This window comes from Pinus tabuliformis, chromosome 5_2, assembly GCF_031772625.1.
Source record: "Pinus tabuliformis cultivar Carrire ecotype Pingquan chromosome 5_2, CPIR1, whole genome shotgun sequence".
Lineage (NCBI taxonomy): Eukaryota > Viridiplantae > Streptophyta > Pinopsida > Pinales > Pinaceae > Pinus > Pinus tabuliformis.
This window is the reverse complement of record NC_142306.1, coordinates 959190301-959212305: the sequence shown is the minus strand read 5'-3', so window position 1 is coordinate 959212305 and position 22005 is coordinate 959190301. Positions and strand designations below refer to the sequence as shown.

General features: G+C 36.5%; 1 protein-coding gene across 3 annotated transcripts in view; it reads left to right on the top strand.

Annotated features, from left to right (window-relative positions):
* Nucleotides 1-22005, top strand: part of SMC5 (structural maintenance of chromosomes 5) — a 335782-nt gene that overhangs the window by 155024 nt on the left and 158753 nt on the right. For 2 of the 3 annotated variants that reach the window (XM_089437281.1, XM_089437283.1), the window contains exons 13-15: nt 13448-13492; nt 13589-13717; nt 13812-13910. In XM_089437281.1, coding sequence (XP_089293407.1) covers nt 13448-13492; nt 13589-13717; nt 13812-13910 — 273 coding nt within the window. The remainder of the gene's footprint in view (nt 1-13447; nt 13493-13588; nt 13718-13811; nt 13911-22005) is intronic. The other variant, XM_089437282.1, reaches the window with a different exon arrangement.

The following is a 22005-nucleotide window of genomic DNA, read 5'->3' as shown; positions in this document are numbered from 1 at the left end:
AAATGACATTTTAGAAGGAAATCCAATTTATATAACTCCAACAGATGATTACATGATTTAAATCTCCAAAAATAGCCTTTATAAATGAGGCTTTACATCCAAGACTCCAAAATCAACCTTTATATGTGCTAAAGCTGAAATAAAACATGAACTAAGGACAATCATGGCTACATTAGCATACTCCTCATCCTTATCAGCGAAGATAGAATAAGATGCTTATTCAGCAGAAAAGGCAACTCTACTAGTGCTTCCAGTTGCACTTGCGTCACTACTGGCACAAATTTCAAGAGAAGAAAGAGAGAGCTCTAAATCTGGACATTCTGCATCCACATCCCAATTTTTATGAGGTCCACTTGTATATTCTTCACCTCTACGAGACACAAGGCGTAGGTTTGAATGCACATATACAAAGTCCTCTGCCTTCTGCGATCCCAACCTGTTGTGCTTCACACTATGAATGAAACTGTAGGTGCTCCAATTCCGTTCCGCTGATGAAGAGATAGCCACTTGTGATACAATATGAGTGGCAAGACTTTGCAAATGAACACCACCTGCCCCATGACAAGTCCACCACTTAACTGGGTCCATGGTCCTCCTCTCATCCAAAGCTGATTTGTCTGCAAAATCCTCTATTCCAGTAGAAAAATAGACAAATTCTTGCCTTACATCAGTATGTAAAGAAGCTGGAAATATCCTCCGAAAGGCTTTCTTCACTCCATTGGCCACCTCCTTGTCCTTATGTGGAGCCTTCCACTTCCCATTGCTTTCAACAATGAATTCTTCATCATAAAATTTTGTATTCAGAGCATGTGCCAAAGTGTGCAATGAAGTGTTGAAGCTATTCCACCTAGTAACAATAATGGACCTTACTTATTCAGGAAAATGAAAATCCACATAAGGACACAGAGGTGGCCAATGGAGTGAAGAAAGCCTTTCAGATGATATTTCCACAGTTTTTTCAACCATGGTATCCATGCCATCATAAACCTCTCCTAGGAAAGGTTCCTCTGTGTCTGCAGCTCGGAGAAGATCGAATGTAGGTGATGTGAACTTGAGCAAGAAATCAATCTTTCTCCACCAATCGTCATCAACCAACACCCTCCTCACCATACTTTCCTTCTTTGAATCTGCATGTTTCCACTCAACCTAAGTTGGACCCACCACCATACTCATTAATGCATTTTTAACTTCAACAAGGCGACACAACATGATGAAGTTTGAGGCATACCTTGTCTCAACAACTTTCAACAGCTCAAATTTGGTGTATTCTTGATATATTGCTTGAGATTGGTGGTGGTTGGTGATGAATTTTATAATCTCCCTAGCCTGCCCTGTGACCTCCTTAATCGTTTCTGTTTTTGCGTCAATCTCTTCTAAAATCAAATTCAAATTGTGGACAATGCAAAGAGTCCAAAATATGTGATTGTATCTACTCTCAACAATGAAACCTGCAACTTTGCAAACAGGTGCATTATTTGTGATAACTTGCACCATATTTTCTGGCCCTACTTGTTCAATAGCAGAAATTAAAATATCAGCAATGAACTTATTATCCTTGATCTCACTCGAACAATCTTATGCTTTGTTGACCATGGCTCCTTTTGGTGATGATGCAATGACATTAATCAAAGGCTTGCATCTTGTATCGGTCCAACCATCTGAGATAATAGAAAGCCCTGTAGTACCCTATGAGCTATGAATTGGTCTCAGAACATCATCAAGAACTTGCCTCTCTTTCTTTAGCAAAACTATGCTGACTTTTTCATAGTTTGGGCCCTTGTAACCTTAAGGAGCTTTGTTAATCTCTCTCACCAAATCCTGCCGATATGGGGATTGAACCACATTAAAGGGGATGCTAGAAGCAAAGATGGCCCTTACCACTAACGAGTCAACTTCTTCTCTCCCTTGACTATCAAGCATTTTCAACAATCTGCCATCTTGAATTGGAGTTGATGGCTTTGATAACTCTGCTTTTACTTCTAGTGCCCTCCTCTTTCTTGCAAGGATTGGTAGTGCCCATGCCGATTTTGCGACTTTGATCCATCAACCTTTGAGCATCATCGCTCTCTTTCTTGAATTTAGCCCTCACCTCTGCATTTTTGGTATGTGTACACACATCAATACTCTTTATCTCTTCATGCAAAATGTGAGCATTCACTCTTGTGTAAGAGCCCTTGAAGGTCTTTTCATTTTTGCACAAATTGCACTTCCATTTCCATGTACCACCGCAGCTCATCTGCTTCACTTTGGTAACATACTTCCATAGAGGATAATATTCTTGCTGGCTGCTTGCTTGAGTGGATATAGGGGCACTTGAAACACAACTTTGAGAAGCCATGGATGCTGCAAAATTACAGTAATACAAAATGAAAAACTCATCCAATTTAGGGTTACTTGAAACACAACTTTGAAAAGCCATGAATGATGCAAAATTAGGAAATGAAAAACTCACCCAACTAGCTACTACCCACACTCTTCCTCTTGCTGCCCACACCCTTCCTCTTGCTTCCCACACTCCAAAACAAAAATAAACTCCTTACTGCTGCTATAGGAAGGTCTTCTTGCCAAACAATGTGTGAAAATGAGTGAATGAAGTGTCTTTTTAAAGAAAAGAAAAGGTTCATAGGGTTTCTAGAGAATTCTATTTTTCTCATCTTCTAGGGAATCCCATTTGGATTTTTTTTAATTAAATTTAGTAAACAGCCACATAAAAATTGGTTTATTGGTGTGTTTTGGTGTTAGATGGGAAAATGTAGTTAATGTGATTCTTCTTAGCATGATAACTATTTGTGAGGTGTTTTTCCATTTTTCTTTTTATTCCAATCTTCACTGATTATTATTAGAGTGTGTCTTCATTAGTTCATCAAATAGTTACCAAAACAAAGAGACAAGAACACAAGATGTTGGCATCCTGCCAGGGCCAAAACCTCTCCCTTTTGGAGAGGAAAACCCGCATAAAAATTCTTTTATAGAGATTCCAGTTGACGAATACCAAGACCCTTGACAAAATTGACTCAGGATTACCTCCAAGATGCTTATCACTATCCCCTGCATTGTTCGACCTTCAATCCACAGTCTATAGACTTTATGTCACTGTACTCCTTCAGTTTTCAGTCTCCTTATACCTTCACTGTCTTGTCATAGTCCTCGGCTCCTCTTCCTTGACTACTACAATTCTTTGCTTAGGAATAAGTTACTTTAATCATGCCACTGTCTTGAGACAGTCCTTCATGTTCTTCGCTATTCTGATGATGATAGGACGGGCTACCACCGAGAGGAGATATGTGTATATATAGTCTTCCGAGAGCTATATCTAGACTTCACCGAGAGTTGTCACTGTATATATATATATATATATATATATATATATATAGTCTTCCAAGAGCTATATTCAAACTTCACCAAGAGCTGTCATGATGTATATGTAAGAGGCAGACTTCGCCGAGATATGTATCACCCTTGATCACTGTGTTTTGCATTACTTCTTCGCTGAATGTTATAAGATGATTCGAAGACTTGTGTGTGTAGTGCAACGTCACTCCTTGTATATATATATATAGATCAACGTTGGTGTATTAGGCCGACATGAATGCCTTAAGCTAGGTCGACGTATTGAGATCACTGTCTTTTATTTAGCTGACTTGCACGAGGATAGTGACATTTGTTCTTGGAGTGTAGATCTTTGACATCATGACTTCTATAATACTTATGTTGAGACATAAAATCCTAAAGACATCAAGAAGAAGTCTTTGACCTATGGTAAACACATCTTGCTCATGAAACCCATGATGTAAGGAATAATAATAATTTGTTTCTTCTTTTACATAATATTATAATTACAAGTCATAATGAAAACCGAACCTAGTTACATTTTCTTCAACACCCATGCCCTCTTTACATTCCTTGAGATGGCCGAAAAAGGCCTAAAAAATTATATTTTTTCTTTTCGGCTGCCAAAACTTGGCCTGTTGCTACAGCAATAGGGCTGAAACTCCACTGTCCATACCGTTCGGCTTTTTGAAATCGCAAAACATTGCACGGTATGGCCACTGATGCTTCAGCCCCATTTCAAGCTCGTTTCGGCATTTCGGGCCATCCCCGGTATTGGTACGCCATTAGTTTTGGCATTTCCTGCAACATAGATTTTGTTTGATGATTTCCGTGCACAAATAGAGTGAATTTGAGTACAAGGACCCTCTAGATTAGTAGCCCTTGTAACACCATTTTGTTTGATAGGTGGCATGATTTGTGGGTCATCTTGGTTGGAGAGATTTATTTTTTAGTCTGTGCCCCAATGACGGGTTTTGCACCAGCACCTATGCCCCACTTTATCATCACTTCACTAGAACTCCTAAAAGAAGGTCAAAATTATAATTTAAATAGGCCTAGTTCCATATGTCCAATTCAGCTTTGAAAGGAGATTCTATGAAAGACAAAATTATATTTTTAAGTGACCTAGGTCCTAATCCTTCTACTTCAAGTTGGCCATAATTGTTCCAGGTCTGCTCTGTTATAGGCATGCCTTTTCAAAAAGGAAAATTCCTACTCTTGGTACAGTGCGGCTCCAAATTTAGCCCCTCTTAAAAGCGTATAAATAAGGGTATCTCATGGACATTTTTGAGCATCATTCAATGCATCTGTGGACAATTATCTGAGGGACAGTGTGAGGTTTAAAAAGGAAGATTTCTGTGGCATTTGTTCTTAAAGAGGAATTTTTATCTAGCAAGAAAACCAGGGCCTAGTGACTGAATTGGGGCACATTTTTCTGAGTTTGCTATTGCAAAAAAGAGGCCGAATTAGGGCTTGTGTTGACTGGTGTGTAGGCCAAATCGCTGACTTGTGTTGACTGGCTGAGCCCTACTATAACTAAGGCATCTATGGTAGAGGTCTGTGTTTCTGTGACAGAATCATAGACCTAGTATGAGGCCCTAAAAACTGAAGAAGGTGGCGAGTTGGATCAAGGGTTTTTGCATTATTGTTTTTATCTTTTTCTGTGGCTATTCACTTGGTTGAATTCAAATTGCCGAGGCAAAATTCAGGGATGTCTATGGCATGATCTCGGCCTGTTCTATGGCCCCTTTATTTTTGAGAAAATTACGATCTGATCTAAGACTCTTTTCTGAAGCAGACCAAGTCCTTGAACAGTCTAAACTGAGGCCCTATTGACCATTCCATGTCAACTACCCCATAGCTGTACATTTTTTTGCGCATGGATTTCCATCATGTCTGAGCATTCAGATGATCCAAAGATTTATCATTATCATCTATATGTACACTGGAGTTTTGTAAACCCATTCTGCATTTTGTAATGTAAATGATCATAGTCAGACAAATGTATGTAAAAGCCTAGGTAAATTTATTTTTCTGATGATGATTTCTATCCTAGGGGATTTTTAGTCTCACTGATTTATGTGTGTTTCTAAACACAGATGATCGACAAAGTTTTTCCCTCCAGCCTCACCCCAAAGTTAGGGTGGATTTTGTTGTCAGGATTTTAAATGAGTCCTAGTGTTATTTATCGAGTCTCTGTAAAAATGATTTGAGAATAATTCTAACTATTTGGTTAGATTATTTTATTACAAGTCACTTAGTCTACTAGATCATATTTTGTGTCGCAAAAATGGGTAATTATTGAGGGTCTATAATGAACGGGTGTTCCCCCTTCATGGGTTAGAATTGTAATATTTCATGTAAAAAATATTTAGTGCATGGTCCTTCATAGTTAGACACCATGGTTAAATATTAGAGGGTTGGAAAAATTAATAATCCCCTCATGAGTCAATTAATTAAAATTTTTGACTAAAATAAATTAAAATGCTAAAGGAAGAAATTTAATTAATTTAGGTCTTAGGAAAAATTAAATTCTCCAACATTTAAAATTCGTGGGTTTTAAAGTTCCTAATTTTTAGAGGTCAACGACCAAGGGAATATTGAAAATTTCAAGATATTTTGAACCATTGGGCCATAATAGTTAAGTAAAATTCAACTTTTGTGGCAATTAACTCAAAATAATCATTTTTGAGTTAATTAAAAGGAAATTGAAAGTGAAATTCGAATTTTCTCAAAAAGTAACTTTATTTCAACGGTGATGATTAAAAGATCATTTGATCTTCATCAACGGTTGAGATTGCTTTGACGAGGATCAAGCCAATTAGCCGTTGGAGAATTTTTCTATAAATGAGAGGTTTCTTTCCATTATTCCATCCGATTTTTGAATCGTGTACTTTCTCTAAGAAAGCTCTTGTAATTTTTTCTGGTTAATAAAATGCAAAGATTTTAGGGTTTCAGATGGTGGTGTTCCTCTTTCAGATTTATGTGGTAATATTGTTCTTAATACTTTGATTGATATGTGTACAGGTATTTTGCACAGATTTATGGGTTTTTTAGAATATCATTTTAATTTGATAGAAGTAGCAGGTATCTCTATTTCTTGATAATTTTATGATCATTTTTTAGATCTCTATTAATCTAACAAGCAGATTTAAGTGTGCATAAGTTATCATTCAGAATTTGGGCGTTTGGGGAAGTCCTCAGCTGGACCAACTGACTCTCAGTTTACAAAATCTAAAAGAGCCCACTATCTTTTTAATTTTTGAAGTCATTTTATAGAATATTTTACTTGCAGGGTTTTTCTTGGGCTTGTGTCTATTTAAAATTTATTTCTAAATATTGTGTAAAAATTTGTTTAAATCTGATTAATAGAGGGCTTTGATCTGCTAGATCTGTAGAGTATTATTGTAGATTTGTAATTAACAATTTTCTAATTCATTGGGGTTCTGGGTATTTCATATTTTTGTATATACATGCTTTGGGGTTTTTTGTCTTTTATTTGTGCAGGAAAAAATCTGAAAATTGCAGGTGATTTTTGCGGATTCCAGAGAGAGATCGAGCCCCAAAGGGCATCTACATTTTGTTTGTAGGTTGAGGAGAAATTTTAGAAGGATCATGGGCAAATTTTTTTTAGGGCCTTGAGGCCCAACGCTGGCTATCTCCAGCCTCATTCTCGGCCTCTATCGTTTCACCCTCAGGGATCCCATCTTTGCAGCTTCCACCATAATTTTCTCTCAATTTTTCCTAAAATTTCCCAAAAAAATTTAACAAATTTTTCTCAAATTTTTCTGAGTTTGGCATTTGCATTGGAGAATTTTTAGTGATTTGGGCAGCGCATCTTCAAGTGTCTTCATGCCCCTAGGGGCTGACTGGTGCACATCTTCTAAACCCTTATCTCTTTAATTGATCTAATTGAAAGCAAGATTAATACTAGCATAAAATTTTTGTTATTTGAAATTTAGCAGCAAATTAGTTTTCATCTGTCACTGCAGTACATTTCAGAATTATAATTACTTTCAAAAACTTTTGAATGCTATTTTCTGAATATTACTTCACTGGTTTTTTTATTATATATATATATATTTTATTTATTTATTTTTTAATTTTTTAATTTATTTTTAATTTAATTTATTTTATTTTTTTTTATATATATATATTTTTATTTTATATATATATATATATATATATATATATATATATTTTAGTATGTTTTTTGAGTTTTTAGATAAAATACATCAATATCGGAAATAATTAAACTTGGAAATTTTCTGAATTTAGTAGCAGATTTAATTTACATTTTCACTGTTGTATAATCGCTGAAATAGAGGTTAGTTTAAGTAACTTTTGCAAACAAATTTTTGAAAATTGTTTTACTGCTGTTTGGTAGTATATTTCTGAGCTTTTAGATCAAATAAATTAATAGATCAGAAATAACTAAACTCAGAAATTTTCTGAATTTAGTAGCATATTTAATTTGCATTTTAACTGCTGTATAATTGCTGAAATAGAAGTTAGTTCCAGTAACTTTTGCAAACAAATTCCTGAAAATTGTTTTACTGCTGTTCGGTAGTTTATTTCTGAGCTTTTAGATCAAATACATTAATAAATCAGAAATAATTAAACTCAGAAATTTTCTGAATTGTAGTTATCAGTTTTTCATTTAAATTTATTTTACTGTTATACATATAAATTTCTGAATATTGTATCATTACAAGACTATTGTTTTAGAATATGTTGCTGGTTTTAACATTTGATGTAAGAGCAGATTACTACACTGATATTTCATTAATGTGATCTGAGTTTAAAACATTTAGTTTATTTTTTGAAGTTCATTTGTTTTTACATGTTTATGCAAGTAGGACTAATCTAGTTTTACTTATGCATTTAATGATTTTGATTGAGTATTTCATACAAATGAATTTTTTAATTTAAAAGTGTTTCATTCCAGCATTTTACATTTCAGTCCATTGTGCATTTTAGTAATCACTTGTGCAGATTTTACATTTTGCAGTGCTGACATAAGTATTTGCTTTCACATTTAGGTCACCACGTTTCTGAGCCTTAAGTTAAGTAACATTTAAGACGTTTCAGAAATAATTCTAGGCCCTCATTTAACTAAAATTAACTAAGTCCTTGCATTTCACATAGTTTTAAGTTTTGCATTTGCATATGAGACAGTAGAGTCTTTTCAGTAGTAGTTTCCCATCCTTTACTTAAACCTTATTTTCTTCGCAAGATAGTTGATTCCACAAGGCACTGGTATCACTTTATTTAAATCATTTTGAATGCTTAAAATCTTGCGCAATCTAAAACAAGTGTTGGTTGCTTAGTTGTGTCTCCTAGGTTGGTTGGTTTTCAACTAATCTTTCCTTTTTCCATTTCCATAGGGTCTACCCCCCTTAGTTTGCTATTGGGAGACAACTCAAATGGAGTGATTGGGGATCAGTGTGACAACCCTTGATCTGAGCCATTGTCGCTAGTGCCTAGACATTCTATGCGACAACAGGCCCTATACGAGTCATCTCCAAAGCAATCTAGGCTGAGGCTGTCCGAGGTAATCCATATTTGAGGTTTGTCTAAAGTTTGTTGAGGGCAAGTGTGAGGTTGATCTGAGGCCAATCCTGAGCTAGAATTCTGTCATCTTAAGGCAATAAAGTCAAGCTGTTTGGAGACTGTTTTGGAGTCCAAGTTAGAGCTGTTATGATCAATGATAAGGGTTTATTATAGGGTCATAAAGCCGTAGGCCTAAAGTTTAAATAAGGAATGCTTTAGACCATATTCAAGGAGTCAAACTACTCCTATAAACATCTGTAGAAGTAAGGAATATAAGCCTGTGAAGACAGCTAAAGAAGGATGATTTTGGGCTACTGAAGAAGGCTGAGCTTGAGCTTGTAACAGACCTTTGAGTTATGCCTGTAGCAGACCTGATTGAAGAACAATCCTGAACAAAGTTGAAGGCAACTTTAGAGGTTGAAAGAAATATTTTGGGAACCTGATTTGAAGTAGACTTGTTGTTGAAGGCGTCAGTGTGATGAGTCTATGCTTTCTAAGAACAAGTTTGAGACTAGACAGAGGAGGAAAATTCTTTTATTTTTAAAAAACCTAGAGTTCTAGACTCAATGGAGTCCTCTCAAGGAGCAACCAATGACCATGATCAAGTTGACTCAGCGAGGGAGGGGTTCTAGTAACACAATTTCAAGCAAGAAAGTAGCTGTGATAAATATGTTCAATACACAACGCAAGGAGGAGGCAAGGGATGGAATGGCTAGATTCTTCTTTCCAAATGGAATATCATTTATTGCCACCTGTTCTCCTTTCTACAGAGAGATGACGAGGAAAGTAATCATTGCCGACCCATCATTTCAACCACCTGTTTACAATAAAATGAGGACAAACTTGTTAGAAAGAGGGGTCTCAAGGATGCAAGTGTTAATGGAAGGCCCTAGAAAACCATGGGTTCTTTATGGGTGTTCAGTCCTCATGTATGGTTGGACAAATATTCAACAAAAGCATTTGTTGAACATCATTATCACCTCTCCAAGTAGGCCCTTTCTCTTAAGGGATGTTGATTGTATTGGGAAGATGAAGATGTAGTTTTCTAGTTTTTTGTATTGAAGGATGGAATTTAGCATATTGGTCCTACAAATATAGTTCAGGTTATCAAGGATCTACACCAGTTTGCAGATCTACGGGGTTAATGATTCAAAGCAAGTATCAACACATATTTTGGACTCCTTGTGTGCATGCTTTAAATAATGCACTTAAACACATTGGGAAAATTTCTTGGATCACTTGTGTTATTGTGGGTGCAAGAGAGGCACAAATGTTCAGTCGCAACTACCATGCATCTCTAACTATTTACAGAATTTATGCAAAAAGTAGTTCTTGAAACTAACAGATAGAAGGTATGCCACTTATTTTATTTTTCTTGACTGTATGATAGTGATGCAACTTGTCTTAAAAGCCATTGTTATTAGTTTTGAGTGGTTTACACGGGGGGAATAAAAACCAGATCAGGGAAAGAAGGTAAGACACATTTTGTTGAATGATGATTGGTGGGTTGATGTGAAATACATTTTCTCTTTCACCTCTCCAATAGCGTAGGTAATCAGGTATGTAGATTCAGATTCCCCTAACCTTGGGGAGGTATATTAGTTAATTCATAGCATAATTGGACATGCCAGGTCCATCATGCATCAAAGGGACCCCTCTTTGGAGTCTTTTAATGAAATTTAAAAGTTGATTGAAAAGAAATGGAACAAGTTGAACACACATCTTCATATGGCTACTTATGCATTTGATCCAAAGTTGTGTAAGGAAAGGGAAGGCAGAGTTGAACCATTCCGAAGATGTATACACTAGAGCAAGCAACCATAATTTGAGAGCATTTCTTAACTTTGCAATGCTTAGTGGCCTCGCTTTCTCTACGTTACAAAGCAAGATCTGTTGGGTATGGCACAAAGAAGTCGCACTGGATGGTGGAGGATGTATGGAGACAAAGTTCCAGAAATACACACTTTGGGTATGTGTTTACTATCTCAAGTTGTTAGTTCCTCAACTATAGAAAGGAATTGGTCCACATATAGTTTCATCCACTCTATTAAGAGGAATAGGCTAACCTCTAAGTGAGGGGAAGAACTAGTTTATGTGCATAGCAGAGTTCGTCTTCTTATTAGGAAATCACCATAGTTTTTATTGGGACCAGCAACATGGAGGGATGTAGATTTGAAGGATGCTTCCCAGATTGATGATGAGGTGGATGGTCCATCTCTCGATTTAGTATTGGTAAATGTACCATTAGATGACATTGAGTTGCAGTTGCATTTTTTGGATAAGCTTAATGTAGAAGATCTAAATCTATGAGTAGATCAACCTTCATGCTAACATGGGCATTAAGCCAGAGACTTTCTTTTTGTTATTTTGAGGCATTTAGCCATTTGGCACCTACACTCAGTGTTATTTTCGACCATGATCCTTGCTTTTCTTCACTTTGGATATGTTATCTACTAAATTATTAATCATTTTTTTTTTTTTTAATCTTGAATTTAGTATTTTGAACCGCTTCTAGTTCTTGTGATTGTTCAATGTTTAAATAATAAATTTTATTCGCTATTTAAATTTGAAATGGTTCGTGCGTAGTACGATGTTGTATGTTTGTAACTTATAATTTGTTTGCTATTTTGAAATTTGAATTTGGAAGTTATCAGCGTTTTGCTTTGCAGGGTCTTTTAACATCTTGCTCGAATTTTAAAACTTTAAAATTACATTTCTTTGAGCTTGAACATTTCTCATTTACCATGGACAGACAAAATGTTCAAGGAAAAGTTGGGGGACAACATGTCCAAGACCAAACTGCACAAAATGATAATCCCTTGTTGAGGTTCATAATACTACTTGAAAATGAACCAAATCTTTCCAAAAATGGATGTGCAAAATTTGTGGCCACCGTTTTAGAGGAACTTTCCAAAGAGCATATCATCATCAATTGGGTTCAGTCTGGCATTAAATCATTCATTTGTTCCAATGGACAGAACACTAAAATAGCTCGGCTTACAAGGCTTGCAACTTTAGAATCTAATTAGTAGTACATTTGCTTTAGCCTTGTATCAATTTAGACTCTGGAGATAAACTTTAGACTATGTTATAAGACTAAGTTTAAACTTCAACTGTTTAAAAGTTTTAGACCTTTGGAATGCATGCTGAGTTTTGAGTCTTGACAATGGACAAATTACAATTATGATTAGACGATGTTATTAATGACTTATTTTTTGTCATGCTTATGCATATGGTGATTTTTGTTTTTTTAATATTTATTTCTCTCTCTCTCTCTCTTGGCCCGGCCCCTGCCACCCCCCCCCCCCCCCCACACACACATATGATTGCTGTCCAGAGCCTGCTGTTCCCTGAAAAATTTAGGGGTATGCTCTAGCCATCCCGGAAACTCATCCCCCCATCCCCAAAGCTGGTGCAACGCTGCAACATTGCTTTTCCTGCATCATCTTATACATACTAGTTCTCAGACCTATGCTGTATGTACAGCATTCCTTTGATTGCTCGAGGAATTCAGTGGCTTATCTTCATGAGGAATACAAATTTTCATATAACAGACCAAGAATATGTTGTTGTTGACTTGTGGGCGAAGTTGATCTCTGGCATAAGCCGTTGATCTTGCTTTGAGAATGAAGCATCTTGCGGAGTGGGATGTACCACATGTAATACCATCAGCAAACCTAGTTAATAAATAGGCACCTACTCCCAAACGTCATATCCCTTCAAATGTGAGCTAACCATTCATTCAATATTAATATCATCTTTGCATGTGTCAAACACATCAACCATGCACGATATTATTAATTATTATTATCCTTAATGGATTTCTCCGTTTTATTGTACTTAAATTGGATATTGTTAAAGTTATTGAACATGATTGTTCATAAGATAGGAATGGATATTGATAGCTTAACTCAGCCACCATGACCACTCTGTCTTCATGGGCTCCATTGACTGCTATTGGTTATTGGTGGACACTAATAAATATTCCATTCGATTTCTATTCTGGCCCTTCCATGAATGTGGATGTTGTGTATATACTATATACTATATGCTATGCTGTGGTAAAGAAAAGTGTAATGCTAGGCTTCATATTTCTTCCGTAAAGCCTGGCAAAAGCATGCACTACAACAGAGAGCTTGGAGGCTGTCAAAGGGAATGCGTTGCATTGTAGATGTATTAATTGTTTAGATTTAAACTTTAATGTGAATGACAAACAAAGCCAATGCATTGTGCTAGCAGCTTTAGCAGACATGCATGCATCAGACGAGCTTTTGTTCTGTGGCAGTAAATGAATTTCCATTGTTTTCAAATGATAATGGACTGTCTTGGTTTTCACTGGGAATATTGTGCAATTTTTGCTTTTTCTTTTACCAGTGTCATATGTTCTGATTTGTAAATGTCCAAAACACAGTACTTAGAAATACATGGTTTACTTTTCATACATGCTGTAATTTTTGAGTTAAATTGACACATTTTGGTCATTAGTGGACATTTATATATAGTCATTTCATTTCAATGCATTAAACTGAGGTCCTGTATTTTGAACATTGACCTGCTTCTGTAGGTTTATAATTATCTTCTGTTTTTGATGGAATATGTCCTCTTTAGCGTAAGTAATGTTTATAGTTTTTGGTTCTGAAATTTTGTTTAAGCTATGACAAATGTTATATTTCCTTCTTTTAAATGAAATTTCCTGCACTTGCAGTCATTTATCACTCAGGATTCATCTGATCGAGATTTGCTTGTTAAAAACATGAAACAATTTGATATTCCTGTCCTAAACTATACTGGAAATAGAGAAATGCGAAGAGGAGCTACACTAGTATCAGATGAGGTAAGGACTATTCCTTTAAGTATACTATTTCTTGGTTCTTGTGTGCTATGTTGTTCTAATTCTCTCTCATATTAAATTATATAATAAATTCTAGATGCAAAGTCTGGGGATCACATCGAGGCTTGATGATGTATTTGAAGCACCATCTGCTGTGAAGGAAGTGCTGATCAGTCAGTTTGCACTAGACCATTCGGTATGTTTTTAATTAATTTTTTTTTGCTGTGACAAAGACATTGGAGTTGTTGATTTTACAAATGCAATTAAGACAAGCACAATTTTCTGTTCCAGATAATTACTTCCAATGATATGATTACACTTTAGCACTTTCAAGATCATTAAGCAATTATACTTCAGAAAATTTCAACCATAAATCAGTAGGGCAGTAGATATTGCAGTAAAATGAAGATGCACAAGAGACACAAAATTTATCTTGGGAAAGCCCAGCAATCTTTTCTTAGGAGAAATTGTCCAATTCAATGAAAAATACAATCTGAATTTTCCCAGTCAAACTTGGTCAAATTGACCACACCAACACATAAGTCAAACCTGGTCAAAGGAGAGAAATTACACACTTTTGTTCAGTTGGTCAAATCTGGTTAACAGGCTGAATTTTGGTCTTTGCAACTCCTGGTCAATTGTGGTCGCTGGTCAAATGGGCTGAATTTTGGCCCTGAAACTCCAGTCAAACTGCCACAGTTGACCTGTGGTCAACATTGGTCAAACAGGTTCTGTCAACACTCAAAATTCTACCCAGAAATTCGGTCAGTGTCCAGTCAAAGTTCCAAGTCAATGCAGCCCAGAAAAGTCAAAGTCAATGCTGGTCAAACAGTTATATAACTGGTATAAGTTTGCCGGTCAACTTCAAGTGTCTTCTTCCTCCTTCACACGTGTGAACAGAAGTCTTCTTGATAAGATCCAAGTTGTTGATGATGATGCCAAATGAGGAGGTCGAATTACCGTTTTATGAGTCAAATCAAGTGGGTTTTGACCATGGGTCAAACCTCTTCAAGAGGTGAGGCCAACCTGTCATCTTGGAGCCCACATCAACCTTAAAGTAATAATTTATTTTCCCTTTGACTTGTTGACTTGAATACTGACTGAAGCTACAAAATTTCAACACTCGCTCTTAGCAAGGGAGGTATTCTCCTTGACTTCCTCATATGTACATTTGTTGAGTAAATTTCTCCATTACAAGAAAAGATTGAGAGTATCCTTGCATCAACATCAAATAGAGGAACTAGTTACCCACTAGTCCTTGTGTCACTAATCAACAAAGTCGTTACTCGGAGTCATGTTAGGTACCCCACCTGAACCATGGTGAAACTTGGCCCCATTTATCATTTTTACATGTTGTCACGTTGAATGATAAACATACTTGCCCGATGCTATAAGGTACTCGCTCAACCCACTAGCCAAAACCCATGGCACTATGGTTAGGCCACCCTTGACCGGTGGAGCATTTCGGGCGCTCACTGTGCCAATCTCCCTAGCCATATCCCATGGCTCCTGGTCAAAACCCATGACCTAGGGAGATTCTCCGCCCCTTGATGCTATAACATCAATGCTCTCTCTCACAGAGGGAGGCATTCTCAACCACTCCAAGCCTATCCTTGTAGTAAGTGAACTTCATCAGGGCAAAGGATTTGTGAGAATGTCAACAACCTGCACATTTGTAGAAATGTATTGGAGCCTCACTACTCCCTTCTGAACCATGTTCTAGATGTAGTGGTACCATGTGCTTCAACTTGTCATCCTGCACCTAATCAAACAATCTTGCAAGTAGCTTCTGAAGCCACATCGCTTCACACTTGCCAACCAAGCTGCAATATACTTTGCTTTAGTAGTGCTGTCATCTTCTTGCTCATCATGGTAGACCCCAAGTTGAATCATCATCTTAATGTGCTTTTCTTGTCTTCTGCATTCTCTATCCAATTTGAATTTGTATATCCTAACAATTGTACTTCATCATATGAAACATGTCTCAATCCATATCCAACTATACCATACAGGTACCTCAACACATGTTATGCTGCATGCCTTGTATCAACCATAACCTGATCAATTTCCTTTGCTAGATCCATCATCACAACTACTTTCCGGTCACCCTGGCAATCCTGGTTGCTCCCTTTGCAGTCCATCATCCCAAATCGCTAAAGGATCTGAATAATATACTTCCTTTTGACTAATGAAGATCTCACCTGGCCTCTGCCACACTTCTAGTCCCAATAAGCAATATATCCATCCAAGGTCCTTCATCACTCACTCAAAGGTCAACTCCCTTTGTCTTGATTGCTCCCTCTATCACAAAAGCAAATCCTCTTGCCGCTGCTGCTTCCTCTGACACGTGAGTTCTTCTACTTCCATTATAAATAAGTCATAATAACAAAATCAACCATCAATCCAAGAATACCATGCCCAAGGTCCGTACAAAGCTAAGTCACCTGACATGGGACATGCAGGACACGAAAATATGAGATTCCGACACAGGACATAGAGACCCCCCAAAACATGACACGAGGGACACATTATATATATATATATATATATATATATATATATATATTAATAGATAGTACACAAATTCTCAGGATGATACAAATTCGATCATACATGTACATTGTAACATTATGCATACAATCATGAGACATCAATGATACAAGTTTACAACTAGCACTTACTACTACATCAATGACGAATACGATAAATTGACATTGGACAAACACAAAAAATTAACCATAAATTGCAGTTTTCTCATTAAGTCATCAAAATCAAAATGTATTGCATAGGTATTGAGTCTTGAGGACTCCTGACTAGGAATGCCAATGGAAAATAACAAATACAAAACAAGGTAGACACTAGAACCCGAAATTGTAGAACAGGAAGGAAGAATCTCATAGGCTACTGCCAGCAGGCTATAGGCTATGCCTATAGCTCATCAACATCAAACTTAGCATCAATACCACAACTGCTCTCTTTTGCATCCTCCTCTGTATCCAATGTAATCTATGCATTTGTTGATGTGGAGGATGACCCCTTAAGAGTATCACCATCATCCAAAACACTCCTCTCTGCTTTGCCAGTCACTCCCATAGTTCCTCAACACCCAAATAATGAATGCATTTATGCAGCCACAATTTATGTGGACATGTGTCCAAAAGTTGTGATTCTCTTTGGGCATGAATAAGACACCACCTTGACATGAATCCCAAACTTTGGACACTCACCAACAATGAATCAGACATGTGTTAGTAGAGAATCGTGTCTGATAGGCTGGATTCATGACACGTGGGGGGGCGATGATTCCAATGACTTAGGTACAACTATTTCTTCAGTCTATGACATGAGATTCCCTCTCATGTCCTTCAAGACCCTGAGGTACCTATATGTACACTTCTTTCTCAATTACTCCATAGAGAAAAATGGTCTCGATATCCACCTGATAAAATTTCCAACCCTAATAGAAGCAATAGGAATAATCATTCTAATAGGAGTGAACCTAACAACTGGTGCAACTGTCTCCTCAGTCCTCTCCCTCTTCCAGGGAGAACAACTGGTGCAAATGTCTCCTCATAGTCGTCTCCCTCTTCTAGGGAGATATCCACCTGATGAAATTTCCAACCCTACTAGAAGCAATAGAAATAATCATTCTAATAGGAGTGAACCTAACAACTGGTGCAAATTTCTACTCATAGTCCTCGCCCTCTTCCAGGGAGAATCTTTGCTTTGTACTTTTCTATGTTGCCATCTACCAAATGCTTCATTTTGTAAATCCACCTTGAAGTCATCTCTCACTTTCTACAGATCTCAACACAATGACATCCTTCAATACAATTTCTCTCTCTTGAACACGAATCACTCCTGGGAGAATCCTCATGCCACATACTTTGCTTCTTTCTTCCAAATGCTTCCAACTGCTGCGAGAGCATTGGTAGGGCTTCATGATCTACCTGTTGAAAAGTAGTGAGTGAAGGTCTTCTTGACTTGTGCCTTAGTCAAGAAAGACCACAAGTTGTTCTTCCTTAGCATGCACGAGTCCCTATAAGTTAGGAGGAGTTTATGAAGCAGTTTGACTTATGCGCAGGAGTGGGAGGCTTAGTTTGTTGTCTTCTAGTGCGAGTTAGAATTGGGAAAAAGACAAGTGAAGAGTCTGATGTTCTGAATTGAGACTAGACGAGTTACATGAGTCAGTTAGACTTAGTTTAACAATAATAATCAAGGAAACATATGAAATATTTATCTTTTGAGGATTGTAGGGAATTTTGTTAACTCCCTCTTGATCTTCAACTTCATCAAGTTAGAGATCCTCATCTTCTTTCTCATCATCAACTACTAATGCATGATGTTTTCCTTCTCTTCCCTTGTATCAACTAGCAAATTCATCGATTTTCAATATTCTAGGTCTATCTCTAGGGTTTTATCCCCAAACCCTAGGGATTTCTAAATTATACCCATCAAACCCTTTCTAGGGTTTACAAACCCTAAGTCTACCAACTCTTCCAAGAAGGGGTCATCTTTAGCATGAGTGTTGAGACTTTCTTTACTTTATATGTGAGAACCTTTCTCCTTAGCTCCCTCTGGCTCCTAGCCTATTCAAAATTTCAAGCATATCATCATCTTCATCATCATACGTTTTGTCGTACTTTGATTTCTCCCCTGTGGATACTCATCATTAATATCTGTTGCTGAAGCAAATTGCTTGCCTTTCCTCTTTCTATCGTCCTTCCTTTCAGGACACTTGTCTTTATAGTGACCAAACTTTTGGCCGCAGAAACATTGAATATCCTTCTTCTTTTGATCTTGATTGGGAGCAAGACTTCTACTTGTATTCCTCTTTTGAAATTTACCAAAATTTCTTCTTCCTTTACTATTCTTAGAATGAGTTGTGAATGCTTGGAACTCACCATCTTGAGGTCTTTGAATTCTTCCTTTTGATAATAGCCTAGACTCCTATTGGGTATAGGAGATCCATAGTTGATCAGACGTTGTTCCATACATGCGAGAAACAAAAGAATCCCATGAATTTGGCAAACCATTAAGAGTTGTAGTCACAAGTTTTGATTCATCAATAATTTCTCCAATGGCCTTGAGCTGATCTCTCAATTGAGAGATCCTCATGAAGTAGGAGGCCACAATATCTGATCTAGTCATTTGAATATCACGTAGCTGATTTCTCAAGGTCATTTTCTGTCCAATGTTGTTGACTGTATATAGCCCTACTAGGGTATCATATATTTGTTTTGAAGTCTTCATTCCTGAAACATAAGGAATCGAGCGATCTTTGATGGATTCAACAAGAATCCTCTTGGATTTGATTTCCATTCTCTTGTGCTGAATCTTTTCTCATTATCTTGAGGCTCAGAAAACCTGCCTTTGACATATTTCAAGACATTATTTTCTTCAAGAATGAGATCTATTCTAGTCTTCCGAGCCCTGAAGTTTGATGCACCTTCCAGCCCATGTTCAGGCTTGATAGAGGAACCCATTGGTCAGGAATCTGGTCAAAGATTAGATTTCCAAAGCAAGTGTCTTCAAGAGGGATCTCAATGCCCTTTTCTTCACCAAACCTCTAATACCATGTTGATTTTACAAGTACAATTAAGACAAGAACGAAATGCTGTTCCAGATAATTACTTCCAACGATATGATCACACTTTACCACTTTCCGATCATTAAGCAATTATCCTTCATAAAATTTTAACAATAAATCAGTAGGGCAGTAAAGATCACAGTAAAATAAAGATGCACAAGAGACACAATTTATCCTGGGAAAACCCAGACCAGGGAAAAGCCCAGCAATCTTTTCTTAGGAGAAATTGTCCAATTCAATCAAAAGTTTAATCTGAATTTTCCCAGTCAAACTTGGTCAAATTGATCACACCAATGCATAAGTCAAACCTGGTCAAAGGAGGGAGAAATTTTGAACTTCTGTTCTGCTGGTCAAATCTGGTCAACAGGCTGAATTTCGGCCCTGTACCATGGGTCAAACTGCCTCAGTTGACCTGCGGTCAACGCTGGTCGAACAGGTTTGGTCAACACCCAGAATTCTGCCCAGACATTCGGTCAGCATCCCGGCAAAGATTCCAAGTCAACGCAGCCCAGAAAAGTCAGGACTGGTCAAACAGATTTTGAACTGGTCAAACTTTGCTGGTCAACTTCAGGTGATTTCTTCCTTGTCCGCACATGTGAACAGAAGTCTTATTGATCTGATCTGAGTTGGTGATGATGATGCCAAATCAGGAGGTTGAATTGCTAATTTATATGAGTCAAATCAAGTGGGTTTTGAGTCTTGACCAAGGGTCAAACCCCTTGAAGAGGTGGGATCAACCTGTCATCTTGGAGATACATGAACCTTAAAATAATAATTTATTTTCCATTTGACTTGTTGACTTGAATACCGACCGAAGCTACAAAATTTCAACAGGAGTCTCGGAAACACACTGCTTTTAGAATCAGCTAACACGTATGAAGTCTTATAAAAACTCTGTTTTTTAGAATCAGCTAACATGTATGCTGAAACTGGTTGAGGTGTGGATGAGGCAACTGTTGAGAAATTGAGGGCAATTTAAATATTAAATTTCTCTTTAACTATGATAACTGCTTGTGATAATAATTCCTTAGATTCTGCTTCTTATTGCTAACATGAGTTATTATCATCAACCAGCTATCAAAACAAGAAGATCAAAAATGCACTAGTACACAAGATATTGGTACCAAGCCAGGGCAAAAAACTCTCCAAATCGTGAGAGGAAAAACCCTTTGAACTCTTTCTTATAGAATCTTTATTGAGGAATTCCAAGACCCAAACTTTGACTCAACAATCCCTTTAACATCAAATGACAATACCTCCAAACATGTACCCAAACAAATTGTCTTCCTCTGCGATTCTGAACAGTATAGCAGGTCTGCAACAAGAGTATGACAGTCAGCAAATATTGTCTGGGATAGGGTCATCTAGCCTCCTCTTATCCTCTAACTTCTTGTAGACCCATCATACATATAATATCCTTTTGATTTGAGCTTGATCTGAGATGTCGTGATGGCAAAGGAGTGACTGTTCTAGAGCAGCAAGAACAGAACCTTCCGCTTCAGAACGTAGGCACACGTGCTAGGAGAGTTAGGGCTTGTCTAGCCCTTTGATGACTTCGATCTCCTTGGCAATGACTTCCTCCTCCAAGCTGCGGCTGGATTGGACCTTGTTGTCGCACAAATTGTCACGACAATGCTCAGACCGGGCGCTGTCACTTTGATCCCCAATCCCTCCTTTTAAGTCGTCTCCCGAGGTTAAGGGGGGTAGACCCTATGGCATAAAGGATGACCAACTATGGACTAGTTGGGTTGGGAGACATAGCAAGGCAAATCAGATTTTAGAAGTTAATGGACCAGTGCCTTTCGGAGTTAATGATTAAATGATTATTTATTAGATGTTGCAGAAGATATGAACTTTGTAAAACAATCATTTATCATCAAACCCAAGCAATGCAAGACATCCAGTAAATTCACAATGCTTTAACGATGACCCAACAATTAAACTTCAAGAAAAATTAAATGCTTTAAATGATCATAAAATTTAAATGTTGATCAGTTACCACTTTCACATAGCGAACTTTAAATAAACATTTAAATGCATTTAGCTATAGAGAAATGGAACATAAATATTGCAAAAGTCACCAAAAATGAATTTTCAATTTTTTGTTCAGCCTTTTCAAAAATTTTAATTTTTTTAAAATATTTTTTTATGATTCTAAGTTAAAAAATCAAAATAGAACAAAAAATTAAAATCCTAAATTAAAATCTAATCTAAACTAAAATCTAATAAAAATAAAAAGGAGCTTTTTAAGCTTTTTGTTTGTTTGTTTGTTTGTTTAATTTTTTATTTGATTTTTTGATTTATTCTAAAAGTAAAATAAAACTAGACTAAACTATAACAAAAATGAAAACTAAATCTAAATTCTAAAAATAAAACTCATATCTAAACTAAACTATGGGCTAAACTAATAAAACAAAATCTAAGCTTAAACTTTTTTATTTTTATTTTTAAATTTTGTAACACCATTTATGATTTATATATATATATATATTTTAATTTTTTAATTTAATTTAATTTAATTTAATTTCTTAATTTTTTATGATTTTTTATATTATTTTAAAATAAAACCAAAACTAAAATAGAAATAAAAATTAAACTAAGACCAAAATTAAATCTAATTTATAGTAAAACCTAAAAGGAACCCTTTTTTTATGCCTTTTATGATTTTTAATTTTTATGATTGTTTTTTGATATTTTTAAA